General features: G+C 46.3%; 1 protein-coding gene across 1 annotated transcript in view; it reads left to right on the top strand.

Moving 5' to 3' along the window:
• EIF2AK2 (eukaryotic translation initiation factor 2 alpha kinase 2) overlaps window positions 1-19,606 on the top strand; it is a 515,830-nt gene that overhangs the window by 307,517 nt on the left and 188,707 nt on the right. Inside the window, exons 10-11 of the mRNA XM_086925273.1 lie at window positions 5,919-6,041; window positions 8,548-8,673. Of these exons, the coding sequence (XP_086781399.1) occupies window positions 5,919-6,041; window positions 8,548-8,673 (249 nt within the window). The remainder of the gene's footprint in view (window positions 1-5,918; window positions 6,042-8,547; window positions 8,674-19,606) is intronic.

The raw sequence follows: 19,606 nt of genomic DNA, 5'->3' as shown, positions 1-19,606 counted from the left end.
TGTACAGACATACAGTTTTATTGATAAAACTATACAGCGCGTACACAGTAATATGTGGAAATCGGCATCACCTAGTGTACTGATTTGGTTTGATCATATTAAAATATTTGTTTACACCGCTCTTCAGAGTTACAAAAAATGGGCTTCATTAGTGCTTTCCTAATTCTGATATATTCTCAAAACTTTGAGTAGTTTATTTACTGGCATATACATTTTCTTGTGTGCTGGAACGAAATTACATTTCACAGCCTTTCCTTCCAACCCCCAGTACCCATCAAGATTGTCACATAAATTCGCTCACTTTGCAGTTAGAGAAAGGAAAGTAAACACCGACGTCCCTTGGAAGAAAGAGCCTAACATTTGACCTTTGTCTTTGAATGCTCCGCACATGTGACATGATAAAAACAAAATGTAAAGACCTGTTATTGCTCATTCACTTCTGAACTCCATCATGGTTATTTTGAGGGTGCTCCAGCACCTCCCACCTCTCTACTTCCAGTGCCTATGGCATGGTTGTGAAATTCAGAAAAAGGATTGCTTAAGTTATGCTATTAGTAAAGAGCACTGACCAAAATAAGCAAGCTCATATACCTAAGGCTTTTTAAAAAAAAGTATTTTAGTATTGGTGGGGCCCCTAAAAGAGGCAGGGGCACCACCAAATATCTTTAAATGTTATTGGAGGGCTGCAGGAAGTGCACCAGCCCCCCACCAATGTTAAAACAAAAACCAGCAAGGGCCTAATTACGATCTTGACGTATGGGATACTCCGTCATAAGCGTGACGGATATCCCGTCTGCCATATTACAAGTTACATAGGCTATAATAAAATTGTTATATGGCGGACGGGATATCTATTACGTTTGTGACGGAGTATCCCATCCACCTTGATAGTATTCAGGTCCTAATTTTCCTGGGTCATTAAATCCATGACCCCACTAAAACTTACCATATTTTTCTAAAGCACTCCCTCCTGGATCTCTGTGCTCTTCAGCTGGAGTGCAGAGACCTCTTCTGATAGTTGCCATGATTGCATTTTATAGGTTTTATAATTGGAGGTCCCTAGTTGACAATAGTTTGTACCTTGTCCAAGTAGGGACCCTTCCTTCTAGTCAGGATAAGGGAGTTACACTCCTAAAATAACCCCTGCTCTCCCCCTTGGTAGCTTAGCACGAGCAGTCAGCCTTACCTTAGAGGCAGTGTGTAAAGCATTTGCACATAACCAGTAATACAGTGTAAACACTACAAAAGGTCACCACACCAGTTTAGAAAAATATCCAATATTTGTATAAACTTGAGACAAGACCTAAAATGATAAAAATCCACAATACAGTACTTAGAAATCGTCAGTTATCAAAATAACCTAGAAATACAGTTTCTTGAACTCAATAGCTCCGTCCGGGTCTATCATGGCATTGTGAACAAACAAATCCAAATTGTTCTGGCTGACCGGGCGTAGCGGGCCAGCTACGGTGCCGGGGAGACCTGCAAAACAGTACCTTTAGAAATGCAGGGCGTCAGCTACCTCTCTGTCGGGTCCTTGAAGTCACACGCGTTGCAGATCGAACTCCTCGCAGTTGTAGTCAGGACGCGGTGCGAGCAGCAGCTTGGTGGCGGCGTCAGGTGGCGGCGGGGTCGCGGTGTGAAGTGTGATGTAGTGCTCGTCGCGGGGCTGGCAGGTCCCGGTGCAGGCAGCGGCGGCATCGTTGCTGAAGCGCTGTCGTCAGCTGACGAACTGGAGTCAATAGTGCCGGCGTCGGTAGGCCAAGGCTGCGGTGCGGGATGATGGCGGTGTGTCATGTAACTTTACGAGCGGTTCCCTAAAACCAAGGTGCAAGCAGTGGCGTCGATTTTGGCGTGAAGTGTCATTGTCAATGATAGCAAGGCGGCGTTGTGAAGCGAGGCAGTGCGGTGCCTATAGGTCGCGGTGCGAGCCGCGGCTCAGTGGTGGCATCGGATAGCGGCTTCGGTGACACCAGGGTCACAGTGCAGTGTTGCGGCGGTGCCTTCAGGACACGGAGTCGACAGCGGCGTTGGGTTGCTTTTTCTTCTGTTGCAGCACAAAACACACAGTCTCCAGTGCTGAGGGCAGAAGAACTTGAAGTTTTTGCATTTGCTGAGCTTTCTTGAACAGGGGACACGCTCTACCTCAAGCCCTTGGAGATACTCGAAGAAATAAGTTGTAGAAAGTTTAGTCCAGTACTTTCACTGCCCAAGAGAGAAGCAGCCACTGCAGGCCAACACAGCAAAGCACTCAGCAAAGTGTTAGTTTTTCCTCACAGCTTCTCCAGCATCTCTTCTTGGCAGTCTTCTTGGTCCAAAAGAGTTTAAAAGTTTAGGGGTTTAAGCCCCACTTTTTATAGCCCAAAATCCTTTGTCCTCTCAGGCATAGAGTGTCTGTGCCCAGCCAGAACCATTCTGCCCTCTATGGTGTGGCTTTCTGACAAGAGATGGAGACAGCATTGTCAGAGGCAGACCAGGCCCATTCAGGTAAAAGGAAATCTCCTCCCCCTAAATGCAGCCCAGGTCTATTCAGCTCTTTCCTGACCCACCTAGACTACCTGGAGCCACTGCTCCTCTCCAGCCCCTGTCATCCAAAACCCAGACAGTCAATCCACAACCCCAGCGGAGGCCTACTGGATGGCTGAGCAAGAAAATACCTACTTTCTAAAAGCGGTATTTTCAAACACAGAATGTAAAAATTACCTTCACTAAAAGATACATCTTTAGATTCTCAGTTCAGGCATACTAAATTTTATTTTTCTATGTAGTTTCTAGGTCCAGTTATGTTTATAAAATTTATAAACAAAATCCCTATTCTGTCCTATGGGAATAGGTAGCCTTGCAATAGTGAAACATGAAATTGGCAGTAATTCACTATCAGGGCATGCCACACACACGAGGGCACATACACTGCACCCTGCCCACAGGGTACTCTGCCCACAGGGTACCTTGGGCCTACTTTAGGGGTGACTGACGTAAGAAAAGGGAAGGGTATGGCCTGGCAAGTGAGTACACTTGCCAAGTCGACGACATGGCAGTCCCAGACTGCACACAGGCTCTGCAGTGGCAGACCAAAGTTACATTTACAGGCTGTTTGTGTGGGTGGCACAATCCAGTGCTGCAGCCCACTAACAGCATTTGATTTACAGGCCTTGGCACACTCAGTGCCCTTTACTAGGGACTGACATGTACATCAAATATGTCAATCATGGAAATACCAGTCCATAACAAAATTTACAACAGAAGCACTTGCACTTTAACACTGATCAGCAGTGAGAAAGTGCGCAGAGACACTAAACCAGCAAAAACATAGTCAAAACCGGGAGGTCAGAAAGTAAAATGTCAGGGGAAACACTCCAAAAGATGTCAAGTCTAACAACGGGCTGCAAAATGTTAAAAGAAAGACATAGAGACAGGTTGATTTAATTTTTTTAAAATACTTTTTTAAGAAACATTTTTACAACAATCACTTTTATTAAACATTGTAATGTGTGAGTTCGTGAAATATACATTTGATGAAAGTTATTTGTGAATTGTGGAGAAATCTGCTTCATATATGTTGATATGCTCAATCCTTGATGAAGCCAATAGTCCCATTATTTATATTTTGATGTTATGACCCTTTGACGAAGTCAGCAAGCTTTCCTGACTGCAATCCGGCCCTGCGACCAACTACACTATCCCCAACTCCACCCCCACCCCCAGAGGCCATGACTATGGGAGGTAGGGCATTTGCAGAGGGTTGGGCAGAGGCCCTGCATGCTTCCGCACACAATGGATTTAACCCAGATCTCTTGACTGGGGTGAATGTTTGATTCCTTCACCATTCCGTCCATCATTTGTTGCCACAGCATTTTTCACCCTAAGTGGGATGGGTATGCCCAGACATGGGTCCCTTGCTCACTGTGTCACTGGAGTCAAGCTTGCCTGGCTGCTGGGGGGTGTTACCCCGAAACCGGTCCTAGGAAGCTTGTTTCCAGTCCAGGGAGGACCTGGCTGGGCAGTTCCGTCTGCACTGTTGAGGCGAAGGGTCAAGACTGATTTGCTTATGGCTGTGTCAAAATTGGGGTGGCATAGTGAGCAAATGAACAATGAATTTTACCCAGAATTCTTGACTAGGGGTGATTGTTTGATTCATTCAGCATTCTGGCCTATCATTTGCTGCTGTAGCACTTTTTGCCCTAATTGGAATGGATATGCCCAGATGTGGGTCCCTTGCTTGCTGTGCCACTGTATTCAAGCTAGCCTGGCCGATGAGGGGTGTTACCCTGAAACCGATCCCAGGCTGCTTGTTTCTAGTCCAGGGAGGACCCAGCTAGGCAGTTCGGGCTTGACTGTTGCCATGAGGAACAGGGTCAAGACTGATTTACATATGGCAGGGCCCAAACTGGGGTGGTGTAGTGAGCAAAAGAACAATGGATTTGACCCAGATCTCTTGACTGGGGCTGAATGTTTGATTCATTCATCATTCTGTCCATCATTTGTTGCCACAGCACTTCCTCACAGACAGCAGAGCCAAAGGCCATGTGCAGGTGGGCCGTGGGTACCAGTGAGGCGTGGCCAGGCCCTGCGTCCAATTGCATGCTGTGCATGGCCAAAGGCCTCCCGCAGTGGTGGGTAGGGCCCCCAATTCCATGCCGCCATAGGTAATGGACATTTTACGTAACAAAAAAAAACCTTAGAAATTCATTGAAAAAAGCAAAGGTTAAAGGGGCGTTATATTTATGTGAAAATGTCAGTTACAAGATCCCGTGTTAAACTAACAAAACTACTAAAATTTACCAGTTATAATTATCTAAAGCAATTGTAATGTGTGCACCAAACTGACTTAAATATATTATATACATACTTGCTGGAATAAACACAGGCTAATTATAGTTGAGCAAACACACAATCGAAAAAAGCACAGAAATGACCAGTTGTCGTGTTTGGGGACCCACAACTAACCTTTAACTTGTTTTTTTCATATGTCTTATGATGTACCTCATACACCTACCATGTCCCGTTTTTGCACAGTGCATGGCCTTAAGCTAGGCCCTACACCCAAAGCACAGGAGCTATGCGCGGTGGAGGTTGGTTGTACGGCATGCCTGACCTTACATTAGGCTTAATTTCGCTAACTGTCTGTCACATTTCATGTAGTCATCAAACAGCGCCAGATTATTAGCAAATGAAACTTTTATTGCTCGTTATTTGTCTCTTCCACCTCCAGTGGATCTGCACAAATTTAAAAATACAAAGAGTAATCTCAACAGAGTAGGTACAAATTTCATGCGTTTTCGTCAAAAGTGTGCAAAAGGCATAAGTAATTAAACAAATAACTTTATATCTGGCAATCTATATACGTGTTAACCCTCCCGAGCCATCCAAGCACCCTTTTCAAACACTGATACCGCTAAAAGTGTCCAATAGATGTACACCAAACCAATAACAGCATGCTTTTTGTGAACATTTCTACATTTATGCTAAGTTTGAGTAAATCAGTTAGGCACTTTTTGCTACAGACAAGAGCAAAATTTCCTTTGAGTGCTACAATGGAAGGCACACTTTTGTTGTTTCCATTCCTCTTAATTTTTTTCCCCTATGTGGAACTACAGGAAGGTTGGCATGCCCATCCTTAGCTGCCTACTGCTAAGCGAGTCATACATTGTGTGCAGATTCTTCCACAGTTCTCAAAGTTACAGGTCAATCAAACAATTTAGTTTTGGTTCAGATACACTTTCCATTGAAAAGGCAGAGTGGCGACTGCCACTGTGTAATATATAGATATATGTATGCCTGTCTTAGCTGAGAAGAGTAGTACTGTCATTTAATTTATAAATGAACTGCTGTGATCTTTGTACTACTGATATTGTGCATGTGACTGAATAATATGGGGACCTAAACTGTAAATAATACATACATTACAATTTTTCTAGATTTAAAAAAAAGTTTCAGGAGATATCAGATATTGGCAAAGGTGGATATGGATGTGTTTTCAAAGCAAAACACAAAGTTGACTGCAAGTACTATGCTGTGAAGAAAGTAAAACTGCACAGTGGGTAAGTCTCAATTATAAAAAATATTTTGTCTGGTTTGTTTAGTGGTACATATTTTTACAGTACTTCTGCAAAACCTTGTAAAGTGCATGGGACAAAATGCTGTAGAATGAGGGAAAACATCTGGGTGCAGAACAACAGATTATCATTGTTATTCACTGTCCACGGAATGTTGCGTTAAAAACACTTCCCAAAACTACCTGGTGGCATAGTATCAGTAATATCTATTGCAGTATTACTTCTTCGGTATTCCTTCAAATTCCATAATGAAGGCATTGGTGCTTGCATATTAAGGCTTGATGTCTCCATCCATCTATAGGCAAATCAAAAGGGACTTTTCATAAGGTTGTCTTCTTCTGTTGACGTCTATCAACTGAAAAAGTGTTTTCCCAAACATAACAAATGAAGTTTTTAGCATACTACAGAGTCCATCATTGAAAACTTGAAAAGTACCTGCTCATGTACGTAGCATCAACCAATGATCTCCCTTTTGCCAAATTGCTAGGTTGTTTGACTTCTGGCCAACTCAATATTCATAGACATAACTTAACGTGTATTGCATAACGTGTTTTTGTAAAGTGCACGTTCACCCAGAAGGGCATCTTGGAGCTGAATAACATATGATTATTGTTACTCAATTCAATAGTACTCATTTTATTGACCCCAGAAGGATGAAAGGCTGAGTGGACCTGTTGAGATTTGAACTGGTGACCATGAGGCCAAACACAGGCCCCTACAGTGGATGAATTAGTCCACTAAGCCACCAAACCCGGCAAGTGTATGTTTGCAAACTGATACTACTTAATAGCAAATTCATGTTCCTTCTGAAGACGTAAAATCCTCAATCAGTCAATCAGGATTTATAAAGTACGGCTAAACACCCAATTGGTTATCCAGGTACTTGCTGGTCCCGAAGGCCTATGCGAACAGCCTGATCTTGAGTGTCAATCGGGATTCTGAACATGAGGTGAAGGTCTGAAGTTGCATGGGGAGGCTGTTCCAGGTCTTTGCTTTGATGTGGGAGAAGGAGCGTCCTTTGCTTCTTCAGTGGATGCGGGGAGTATGGGCAAGCAAAAGAAAGCAGAGTGTAGTCTTTTTGACCGTGGGTGGACGTTTAGGTGTTGGTTAATGTAGGTGGGTCCTTAGTTGTGTAGAGCCTTGTATGCATGGGTCAGCATCCTAAGTTGGCACTCTTCTGTATGGGGAGCCAGTGAAGTTGCCTGATGTTGGTTCGTCAGGATGACCAAGGATGAGTCTGGCTGTGGCGTTCTGTATGGTCTAAAGTCTCTGTAAGAAACATGCAGAGATTTCTAGGTAGAAGGCGTTGCTGTAGTCCGGTCAGCTGACGATGAGGGCCTGTGTCACTGTGCGTCTCGTGTGTAGGGGTAGACATTTAAAGATCTTGCGTAGCTTGCGCAGAGTGAGGAAGCAGGCAGAGGTGACGGCATTGATCTGTGATTTCATAGTGAGCTTGTTGTAAATGATGATGTCCTCTCCCCATTAATAAAAGAAACACAATTGTAAATGTTCGCCCAAATATATAAGAGCTCTACTAAAATGTAAATAAATTCTGCCGACTGCCTCATCTCTGGCACCACAAAGGCTCAATAAACAAACTCAGAAGTGCTGGCGGTACTAGAAGCCAAAAAACTAAAGCAGTGAATAACTTGGAACACTTCAAAGCAAAACAGTTAAGGCACTCAGTTGAGTTTTTTCCTTCTTGGCTTTGCCTTCTGACATCAGATTGATATCCAACATGCTTCCATTTTCTCTATCATCTTCTCTTCAAATAACCTCGTCACTCACATCACCATTTACTTCTCATGCATATGAATTGCTCATGTGTACTATATTCGCTCTATATAAAAAAACTTCAGTACATTTGTGTAAACTACATTGTTTACCTGTTCCAAAGCCCCCTTCTCACACGATGCTACAGTTCAAAAGAAAGAGATAACCCATATTTCCCTACAATATGTAAAACTCATCTATTCTAATCTCTAGCTGACATTGAGGCAACTCAGTTACATTTCATTTGATTCCAATTTTTGCTTTCTCAAGTTTTCACAGACTGTGGTGTTTGTGAAATGCTTAGATCACTGCCTGACTTTGTTTGAAAGTAAGGAATTACAATATCGTTTAGGGAAGTATTGGTGGAGAATAGAGTCCCTTCTAACTACCAAGGCTTGCCAGTTATATCACCACACAATCTTTTTGGATTTGTACTGGGTTCCAATTATTTAGGCATCATTTGAGGGTACCGAAATGATTGTGCAAAATTAATGATTTTTGCAGTGCAGTTAAATTATTCTGAAATAATGTTAATATAGCCTGTTTTTATCATAAAAGCTGCTTTGGGACCGATACATCACTGTAAAACAGGAAGACATTTTCCTAAATCAAATGTCTTCACTCAATGCCCAAATGCCAAACCGGTGACAATCGAATACTATATGTAGGTATCAATTTGATGTGTATAATTATATCATTTATTCCTATGTTTCATTAGGAAAGCAGTGTCGGAGGTAATAACTCTAGCAGATCTTAATCACCCAAATGTTGTTCGCTATTACACCTCCTGGCAAGAAAAGGCTTATTTTTATCCTGATGTGAGTGATACAGCCACTAACTCAAGGCAAGTATTATCCATTACTATCAAAAGGTTTTTATTTTCCTTAAAGTGTTTTGTAATTAGATTAAAATGATGTAAGTTATTGCAAGATTGTTCAGTACGCCTCAACGAGCTGAGCTTCCTCAGTGCCAGGCAGTGGAAATGAAAAGCATGCCATTATTTCGAGGCACTCCTCTGGTTTTTCATCATGGCTTCATACAATGGGGATTTTTTCCCTGGGAATACAACAGATAGTCATTTTTCAGATAAGGTTCTCAAGAATCAGGTTCTTAGGAATGTGACCTTCTGTGTAGCTTCACAATTAGTAACTCCTCTGCTGTAGTTTAAGATGTGCTCTAATTATCTGGTATAAGTGTGTTAATCAGACCTCTGCATCAGTTAGTTTTGATGACAGTTTCATCCAGGTAGTATTAAATAGCTATTTTTGAGGACTTCCATCAGATACTTGTGCTCATCCACGAAGTGCAGACACATGCAGGATGTTTCAGTTATGTGTTAATTTACTCTGTGTGGTTTTAGCCATGTATTGTACAAGAACATTCTGTTAATGGAGGTTTCTAAATTATAAAAAAGCTATTAATTATGTAACTAGGAAGGTGTTAAAAAAGTTATAAGTTCAGGAGAATTGTTATCTTGATATAATTGACATTGCCAATCAATGATAGTCGAAGCATTTGATTATACTCCAAACATTGTTGAATCACCAACCATTTTGAGTTGTAATTCAAGCAAAAGGTGTCTTCAAGCTTCTTTAGAATTATTATTCCTAAATATTTGACATTTTTCATCTGATAAGCAGCCCAGCCAACCACCTGATTATTGTTCCTTGACATCATCACAGATTTGTTGACATTTATTTACCTTGCAGCTTGCTAACATACTTAAGTAAAATAACTGTAACAGCATGTGGACTGAGGCATCTGTACCGTTCTCGTAACCTGGAATGTTTGTGGGGGTTCTGACATCAGCATTCCACATGGTATCAGAGTCTTTTACGTGGCCGCCATAATAAAACCAATGGAAAATAATATGAAAGAACTAGAGAAGTAACATCTCAGATGTCTTATGATTCTGCTGTCCTCTTTCCATGCCACTGGCCCATGCCTGTCTACATTGTAGACTACATATTCTCTGCTATCACAGCAGTTAACCCCTCTTTATTTGGGTACAAGCACTTCCTTCTCATGACCTGTACGATTCGTCCAAACTCCATGAATTGCCTTATTGATCCTTGGCTGTCAGGAGTCGTGCTATTGTCCTTTCTTGTCCCTTTGGTAAGGGACAGTATGGGGCAAAGAATGAATGTGGATTTTTCTGGCAATAGTACATATTTGTTTATAGTGTACTGATATGATATGTTCGAGGCATGTGTGGTTGTAGATAAACATGCTGTGCATTCTCCTGACAGCTAGTGTTAAGCCCAGATGTGTGCCAGTTCTTTTCTTTGCAGAATCCTCTTGCTGGTAATGCGCATGTTCATCGACTCCATTGTTAGATTGTGTTCTTTTTGCCATTGTGTTTGGATGTGTGCTCCTGCGCTACCGATCAACACTGTTGCTTTGCTCTTTTTCAGTTCACACGGGTTCCTTACCTCTGTCAGTATTGTATTTCAATCATGTCTCTCCTACTCTCTGTCTCAGGTAGACGTTTAGTTATTTTGTTTGAGCGGGGTCTGGGTCGATCTCAAGCCTAGTGGGCCTTGTCCTTCGGGGCCTACTTCCATCTCTCGGTCGCATCTCTCTACCATGCTTCGACGGTGATAGAATGGATACCATTCCGATATTGTCTTCGCTGCCAAGCAAAATATCCTCGGATCGACCTCAGTCAAATCTGTAGTTTGTGCCTGTCGCCAGACCACAATGAAGCCTTCTACGACGCTTAAGTGAGCCAACTCCCATGCTAGTGGGGATGATTGCCAAGCCGGGGAAGAATAGTAAGCACATAGATGCGGCGCGCAAAAGGGTGACCGCGCAATCATCAAACGAATAGTGTATCGCCGATTCAGTTGTCCTTTTTTGAGGGTATGATAGGGTCCATTTGGAAAAGATAGAAGAGCTCCTCCAGTACCTCCCAGAGGAGCACAGAAAGAGGGGTCATGAAGTAGTTTCAAAAGGCAAGCAGATATCGAACACTGTTGTTCGCTATGCCCTAGATGCAGCAGACACCGCCGCCATGGGGGTTAATTCAAGCGTTCTTCTGCGCACACATGCCTGGCTCCGTGTCTCCGGCTTCAAGTCGTAAGTTCAACAGAACCTGTTAAACATGCCTTTTGATGGCCAGCATCTATTGGGCCAAAGGTGGACCAAATGTTCTAAAAGATCAAGAGAGACACAGAGACAGCTAAGGCGTTGGGCACACTTCAGACACATGCTTCCCGCATCTACTTTTACCGCACAGGCTATTGTGGCGGCTCGAAGACCACCTCCCCCAAAGGCCTCTACGTCCTGCCAGTGCACCCAGGGACAGCAATCCTCTCCTAGCGGTTACTTTAGAGGGTCCTACAGGGGCAACAAATGAGAGGCACAAGATAGCTATCTAAGGTTGCTCTGATACTAGCAACCTGCTCCAAAACCGTAGTGTTCATATAACAATAGGTTCGAGGCATATGAGCTGCAGATCGTACACTTAGCAATAGATCGCCACCTGGTGTTGGGCTTGGATGATTGCAGGTTGTTGTCTTCTTGGAAGAAGTCTTTGAAGTCACGAGATACGGTGACTCCTTCCTTGGACAATACTGCGCATGGTCATCGACTCCATCCGCAGATTGTTTTTTTCCGCCACTGCGTTCGGATGAAAGTTTTCCGCTCCGGCTGGAAAAGACTTTTTCAGCAACTTCGAAGCGTGAAACTTTATATAAACATTTTCGACATCGAATACTTTTTGACATCACCAGCTATATTCTGGTGCGTCGACGCGGGCCGTTGGGCCTATCGGCGCCGTACGGCCTACGCCTCATGGACAGAACTCCATTCAAGAGATGCCCGGTATGTCGAGCAAAATTCCCTCATAGCGCCCATCACGAGGTCTGCAACCTCTGTCTATCGCCGGAACACGACGAGTCGACCTGCACAGCCTGTGCCTCCTTCCGATCGAAGAAGACCATTCGGGATCGGAGGGCCCGTCGACACGAGATGAGGAGATCAGCGCCAGCACCGGAGGCCATCTTTGAGGAGGAGATCGTTGGAGAGGACGTCTCCGGGGACGAGGATCCACTCGAAGATATCTCCGAGGACGAGGCTCCACTCGTCGCCGAGGAAGACTCACCTGATCTCCAGATCATATCGGGTGCAGAGGACTCAGACGACTCGATTCCTTCTCGGCAGCCCGTGAGTACCCCTGCCCCTGCACAACATACACTACCCAAGCCAAAGGCAGCGGTCGGCACTCCACCCATGGGGCCCAGTCGAGACCGAAATCTACCCTTCGTGCTCGGCTCCGAGGAAAAAGACTACGCCTTCCAGTGCCTCGGCACCGAAGAAACCTCATGTGCCAATTCCACCTCCTCCATTAGCACCAAAACATCCTTCGACACCGAAGGACTCTTCGACACCGAAGCCAAAACTCCCTTCGGTGCCCAAAGACAAAGACCCTTTGGCACCCACATAAAAAGACACATCGGTGCCGAAGCCAAAAACTGTACCGGATCCGAAAGCTTCGACTCCGAAACCTTCCGGTTCCAAAAATAAATATGGAAAGCCAGAGTCCGGCGCCGCAGGTCCAACGAAAACTGTCTCCACGCCGAAATCGCCAACATCAGTACCAAAGACTCCAAGACCTGATACAGAGACGCCTAAACCCTCTAACAAGCCTACCAAGCCGAAACCACCTTCGGCACCGAAAAATTTGCCACAGGACTAGATAACTCCTCCTAAAGCAAAGAACACTAAACAAACCCTATCGGCACCGAAAAAATCGACGCCGAAGAAGATTGTAGAGGTGGAAGAACTGTTTAGACCAGATCCTAAACAGAAAAAGGTCTCTATCAATCCAAAAACTGGACATGTGGAAGCAATTCCTTACAAGAAAAGACCGACAGACACACCACTTCCACCTGTGGTTCCTGCCAAAAAGAAGGATTGTGCAACTTCTCCAATGCACCCTTCCTCTCCTTCACCTTCTTCCTCTCCTATCCCTCCTTATATTGAACCTATAGCTTCTCCTGTTCAATCTCCTGCATCATCACACCACACTGACGAGGAGTATGATCTAGGTAGGGGGAATGACGTACCAGAGCCACATGCATACTCTTTAGATGAGGATGTCAATCCAGAATATCCTAAGGATGACGACATATATGGTTTTCCACCACACAATGTGCCAGACATTCCTGATCCTCAGTACTACCCAACAAAACCTTCCCCTCCAGAAGATAGTATTGGGTTTAATCATCTATTAAATAGAGCTGCCCTTTACCATGGAGTTCAATCAATCAATCAAAGACATTTATAGAGCGCACTACTTACCCGTAGGGTCTCAAGGCGCTGGGGGGAGGGGGGTGCCGTTACTGCTCGAACAGCCAGGTCTTCAGCTTCTTCCTGAAGGAGAGGTGGTCTTGGGTCAGGCGCAGGTCGGTCGGGAGGGAGTTCCAGGTCTTGGCGGCCAGGTAGGAGAAGGACCTTCCTCCTGTTGTCGCTCTTCGGATGCGGGGGACGGCGGCGAGGGCGTGGTTGGCTGATCGGAGGTGGCGTTTGGGAGCGTAGAAGTTGATTCGGTTGTTGAGGTAGCTCGGGCCTTGGTCGTGTAGGGCTTTGTGTGGGTGAGGAGGCGGAAGGTGATTCTTTTGTTGACGGGGAGCCAATGCAGGTCTCTCAGATGTCCGGAGATGTGGCTGGTTCGTGGGATGTCGAGGATGAGTCTGGCTGAGGCGTTCTGGATCCGCTGGAGTCTCTTCTGGAGCTTGGCGGTGGTCCCGGCGTAGAGGGCGTTGCCGTAGTCCAGTCGGCTGGTGACGAGGGCCTGGGTGACGGTCTTCCTGGTCTCGGTGGGGATCCACCAGAAGATCTTCCGTAGCATGCGTAGGATGTTGAAGCATGCCGAGGAGACGTTGTTGACTTGCCTGGTCATGGAGAGGGAGGAGTCCAGGATGAAGCCCAGGTTGCGTGCGTGGTCTGTCGGTTTGGGTGCGGTACCCAGGGTTGGAGGCCACCAGGAGTCGTCCCAGGCGGAGGGCGAAGAGCCCAGGATGAGGACCTCCGTCTTGTCTGAGTTCAGTTTCAGGCGGCTGGTCGTCATCCACTCGGCTACCTCTTTCATCCCTTCGTGCAGGTTGGCTCTGGCGGCGGCGGGGTCGTTGGTCAGGGAGAGGATCAGCTGGGTGTCGTCGGCGTAGGAGATTATGTTCAGGTTGTGTTGGCGTGCGATGGCCGCGAGGGGGCTCATGTAGACGTTGAAGAGGGTGGGGCTCAGCGAGGATCCTTGAGGGACGCCGCAGATGACTTCGGTGGCCTCTGACTTGTACGGTGGTAGGCGGACTCTCTGTGTTCTTCCCTCGAGGAAGGAGATGATCCATTCCAGAGCCTTCTCCTGGATTCCGACGTTGCTGAGGCGTTGTACTAGGGTGCGGTGGCAGACAGTGTCGAATGCCGCGGAGAGGTCTAGGAGGATGAGGGCCGCTGTTTCTCCGTTGTCCATCAGGGCTCGGATGTCATCGGTGGCGGCGATGAGGGCGGTCTCGGTGCTGTGGTTGGCTCGGAAGCCAGACTGTGAGGGGTCGAGGGATCCATTCGTCTCAAGGAAGGCGGCCAGCTGCTTGTTGACGGTCTTCTCGATGACTTTGGCTGGAAACGGGAGGAGCGAGATGGGGCGGTAATTCTTGAGTTCGGTGGGGTCTGCTGTGGGTTTCTTGAGTAGAGCGCTGAGTTCGGCGTGCTTCCAGCTCTCAGGGAAGGTGGCGGTGTCGAACGAGGTGTTGATGATGTCTCGAAGGTGGGGTGCGATGACAGCGTCGGCCTTGTTGAAGACGTGGTGAGGGCAGGGGTCGGTCGGAGATCCGGAGTGGACGGAGTTCATCGTGCGGATGGTGTCTTCGGTGCTGATCGGAGTCCAGGCGCGGAGGGTGGTGGTGGGGGGTGGTGGTTCGGTCGTGGTGTGCGTTGGTTGGTTGTTGAAGCTGTTGTGTATGTCCGCGATCTTGTTGTGGAAGTATGAGGCGAGGGAGTTGCAGAGGTCTTGCGATGGGGTGATGTTGTTGTTTCCTGCGCTGGGGTTGGATAGCTCTTTCACGATGTTGAAGAGTTCCTTGCAGTTGTGTGCGTTGTTGTCCAGCCGGTTCTTGAATGCAGTTTTCTTGGCGGCGCGGATCAGCTGGTGGTGCTTCCGGGTGGCAAGCTTGAAGGTGGTCATGTTGTCCGGTGTTGGTTCCCTTCTCCAGACTTTCTCGAGGGCTCGGCAGTTCTTCTTGGAGCTCTTGAGTTCGTCGGTGAACCATGGGGCTTTCTTGCTGCCGGGTCTGCTGGGCGGGGTCCTCAGCGGGGCGAGCTCGTCCGCGCAGTTGCTGATCCACTTCGTGAGGTTGTCGCCGGCCTGGCTGGGGTTCGCTGAGCTGGCAGGAGGGTGCTGGCTCAGGGAGGTGGCGAGCTGGTCGGCTGTGATCTTGTTCCAGCTTCTGCGGGCAGCCTGTTGCTGGTGGTGGTGGGTCGTCGTTCTTTTGAAGGTGAAGTGGACGCAGCTGTGGTCCGTCCATTGAAGCTCTGTGGCGTGGCTGAAGGCGATGTCTGTGCTGGATGAGAAGACTGCGTCGAGTGTGTGTCCTGCGAGGTGGGTGGGGGTGGACACCAGCTGCTTGAGTCCAAGATTGGCGAGGTTGTCGAGCAGGGTGCTGGTGTTGCGGTCGTTGTTGTTCTCCAGGTGGAAGTTGAGGTCTCCCAGGAGGATGTAGTCAGCGGAGGGGAGGGCATGCGGGCTGACGAAGTCGGCGATGTCCTCGCTGAATTGGGTGCGTGGTCCCGGAGGACGGTAGATCAGAGTGCCTCTGAGGGTGGTCTTCGGGTCGGTGTGGATCTGGAAGTGCAGGTGTTCGGCGGTGGTAAGGGTGTTGTCGGTGCTGGTCGTGATACGGATGGTGTTCCTGTGGATGATGGCGATGCCTCCTCCCATCTGGTTGGCGGTGCGGTCCCTCCGGGTGATCTTGTAGCCCTCTGGGATGGCGATGGCGATGTCGGGAGCTCCAATGCACTCTGATGCCATTGATGAGGATTTTTTACTGGACACATTTGAGCAGTCACAAAGGACTACACAAATACTACCCATGATCAAAGGAGTCATTAAACATGCTCCAGACATATTTAAAGACCCGGTACGATGTAGGGTGTTAAATCCTAGAATAGAAAAGAAGTATAGACCAGCACCATCTGATCCAGTCTATATTAAGGGACATCTAGACTCTTTGGTAGTGTCTAATGCATGTAAAAGGGCCAATTCCCAGACCTCTGGTGACACGCCCCCGCCTGACAAAGAATCTAAAGTTATTGATGCGTCAGGGAAACGGATTGCTGCGCAGGCAACAAACATATGGCGCATAGCAAACACACAAGCCTTACTCTCACGCTATGACAGGGCTCACTACGACCAACTAGAAAAACTAATGGAGCACCTCCCAGATCAATACAAAGATCAGGCAGAAGAGCTCTTACAAGAAGGTAAATTAATATCCAATGCCTCAATTAAATGTGCACTAGATGTAGCTGGCACAGCATCCAGAGCAGTCAATACTAGTGTTATACTCAGACGTCATGCGTGGTTACGCATTTCAGGTTTCAAACCAGATGTTCAGACTACCATCTTGAACCAGCCCTTCAATTAGAACCAGTTGTTCGGGCCGGAAGTAGACAACACACTAGAAAAGATGAAGAAAGACACGGACACAGCTAAGTCTATGGGTGCATTACAATCCACACAGACTAGAAGTTCTTTTCGCCGCTCCTTTTATAGAGGAGGCTCCAAGCAGACCGGCACAGACACAACATCATCTTTTAAGACGCACACACAGACCTCCTCTAACAAAGGCTACTTTAGAGGAGGATACAGAGGCAACAATAAGGGAAGAGGTAGAGGTAATAACAACAACCGCTCCTCTTCCACTTCCAAACAGTGACTTCCCTCTGCCTCCCCTACAGCATTCCACTCCTGTGGGGGGCAGATTATCACAGTTCCTACCTGTCTGGAATTCCATCACAACAGACAGGTGGGTAAGACAGATTATCCAACATGGCTACTGCCTAGAACTCACAGCAACCCCCCCAAACATACCACCCAGGCAGCGTCCAATGTCCACCGAACATATGACTCTGCTTCAACAGGAAGTTCTAGCACTTCTACAAAAGGATGCTATTCAAGTAGTTCCTTTAGAGGAACGGGGAACAGGAGTTTACTCCCTGTACTTCCTAATTCCCAAGAAGGACGGGACATTAAGACCAATTCTCGACCTCAGGCCCCTCAACTATTACATACAATCTGATCATTTTCACATGATCACTTTACAACAAGTACTCCCACTACTACAACAGGGAGACTTTCTTTCAACACTAGACCTGAAGGACGCCTATTTTCATGTTCCTATACATCCTGCGCACAGTAAGTATCTAAGGTTTGTCATACAAGGACAGCACTATCAGTTCAAAGTCCTTCCATTCGGGGTCACAACAGCACCACGAGTGTTTACAAAGTGCTTAGCAGTAGTAGCAGCACATCTCAGAAGACAACAGATACATGTCTTCCCTTACCTCAACGATTGGCTCATAAAAGCAAAATCGTTCAACCAGTGTGTAAAACACACAAAACAAACAATTCAGACATTGCACAACTTAGGGTTTACAATAAACTACACCAAGTCGCACCTAGAGCCTTCGCACGTTCACCAATATCTAGGAGCTACCATAGACACATCTACAGCTCTAGCGTATCCCAGTCAAGCCAGGATACAGAGCATTCAGACCTTAGTCTCCCTTTTTCAACACCAGCAGTCTCTCCAAGCCAGAGTGTTCATGAGACTAATAGGCATGATGGCGTCTTGCATCTTCATAGTTCCTCACGCGAGACTGCAAATGCGCCCATTACAAGAATATCTAGCACAACAGTGGAATCAGGCTCAAGGTCAGCTCACAGACCTGGTGTTGGTAGACAGCCGTACATATCGCTCTCTGCAATGGTGGAACACCAAAAACTTGACAAAGGGACGGCCGTTCCTAGACCCTGTTCCACAGATAGTGCTCACGACAGATGCATCCCTCACAGGATGGGGATCCCATCTCTTGCATTATACTACACACGGCCAATGGAACAACCAACAAAGACAGTTCCATATCAACCATATAGTGTTGCTCGCAATTTTCCTAGCACTCAAAACGTTTCAGGTACAAGTACGAAACAAAGCTGTCCTAATCCGGATGGACAATATGACAGCCATGTATTATATACAAAAACAGGGGGGGACACACTCTCTGCAACTGTCCCAGCTTGCACAGAACATTTGGAGATGGGCCATTCTTCAAAACATACACCTGACAGTAGAACACCTTCCAGGAATTCACAATCAGATAGCAGATCTGTTGAGTCGTCAGTCACAACAGATTCACGAATGGGAGATACACCCACAAGTACTTCAACTATTCTTCCAAATGTGGGGGCATCCACAGATAGATCTGTTTGCCACCCACGAAAATGCAAAATGCCCAACCTTCGCCGCCAGGTTTCCACACCCACGGTCGGAGGGGAATGCGATATGGATGAACTGGTCAGGCAGATTTGCGTACGCTTTTCCGCCTCTCCCACTCATTCCATTAGTAGTACGCAAGCTCAGACAACAGTCTCTCAAACTAATACTAGTGGCTCCCACATGGGCACGTCAGCCATGGTTCACCACACTACTAGATCTCTCACTGGTTCCACATCAGAAATTACGGCACACGCCATCCCTGTTAACACCGTACCATGGAGAAATAAGACACCCAGAACCAAGCCAACTGAATTTGGCGATTTGGCTCCTGAAGTCTTAGAGTTCGGTTACTTAAACCTACCACCAGACTGTATGAACATAATTAAAGAAGCTAGGAGACCCACTACCAGAGCATGTTATGCCGCTAAGTGGAAAAGATTTGCAATATATTGTAACAATAATCACATTGATCCACTGGATGTTTCCATCCAAAATATTATTTGCTACCTTCTACACCTGCAAAGGTCCAATTTGGCTTACTCTTCCATACGCCTGCATCTGACAGCAATTGCAGCCTATTTACAGAATAGGCAACATCTATCTCTCTTTAGAGTACCTGCAATCAAAGCATTTATGGAAGGATTAAAACGAACAATCCCACCTAAGTTACCACCTGCTCCAGTATGGAACCTAAATGTGGTCCTTACAAGACTTATGGGACCCCCTTTCGAGCCTTTACATAAGTGTGAATTGCAATTCCTAACATGGAAAACTGCTTTCCTTGTTGCTATCACCTCTCTCAGAAGAGTTAGTGAAATACAAGCATTCACAATACAAGAGCCATTTTTTCAGATACATCCTAACAAAGTGGTTCTTAGGCCCAATCCTAAATTCCTGCCAAAAGTTATTAATCCTTTTCACCTTAACCAATCAGTAGAGCTACCAGTGTTTTTTCAAAAACCGGACTCTGTTGCAGAAAGGGCTTTACACACCTTAGATGTTAGAAGAGCTCTGTTATACTACACAGACAGGACTAAATCCTTCAGAAAGACAAAACAACTATTTGTATCTTTCTCTCCCCCACACAAGGGCAATCCCATCTCTAAAAGAGGAATTGCCAGATGGATTGTAAAGTGTATACAAATATGCTATCAAAAAGCTAAACGTACACTAACTGTTCCTCCTAGAGCGCACTCCACTCGCAAACTAGGAGCCTCTATGGCTTTCTTAGGAAATATACCACTAGAGGACATATACAAGGCAGCAAGATGGTCTACAATACAC

Source organism: Lissotriton vulgaris, chromosome 6 (assembly GCF_964263255.1).
Source record: "Lissotriton vulgaris chromosome 6, aLisVul1.2, whole genome shotgun sequence".
Classification (NCBI taxonomy): Eukaryota; Metazoa; Chordata; class Amphibia; order Caudata; family Salamandridae; genus Lissotriton; species Lissotriton vulgaris.
This window is presented reverse-complemented; position numbering and strand designations above follow the sequence as displayed.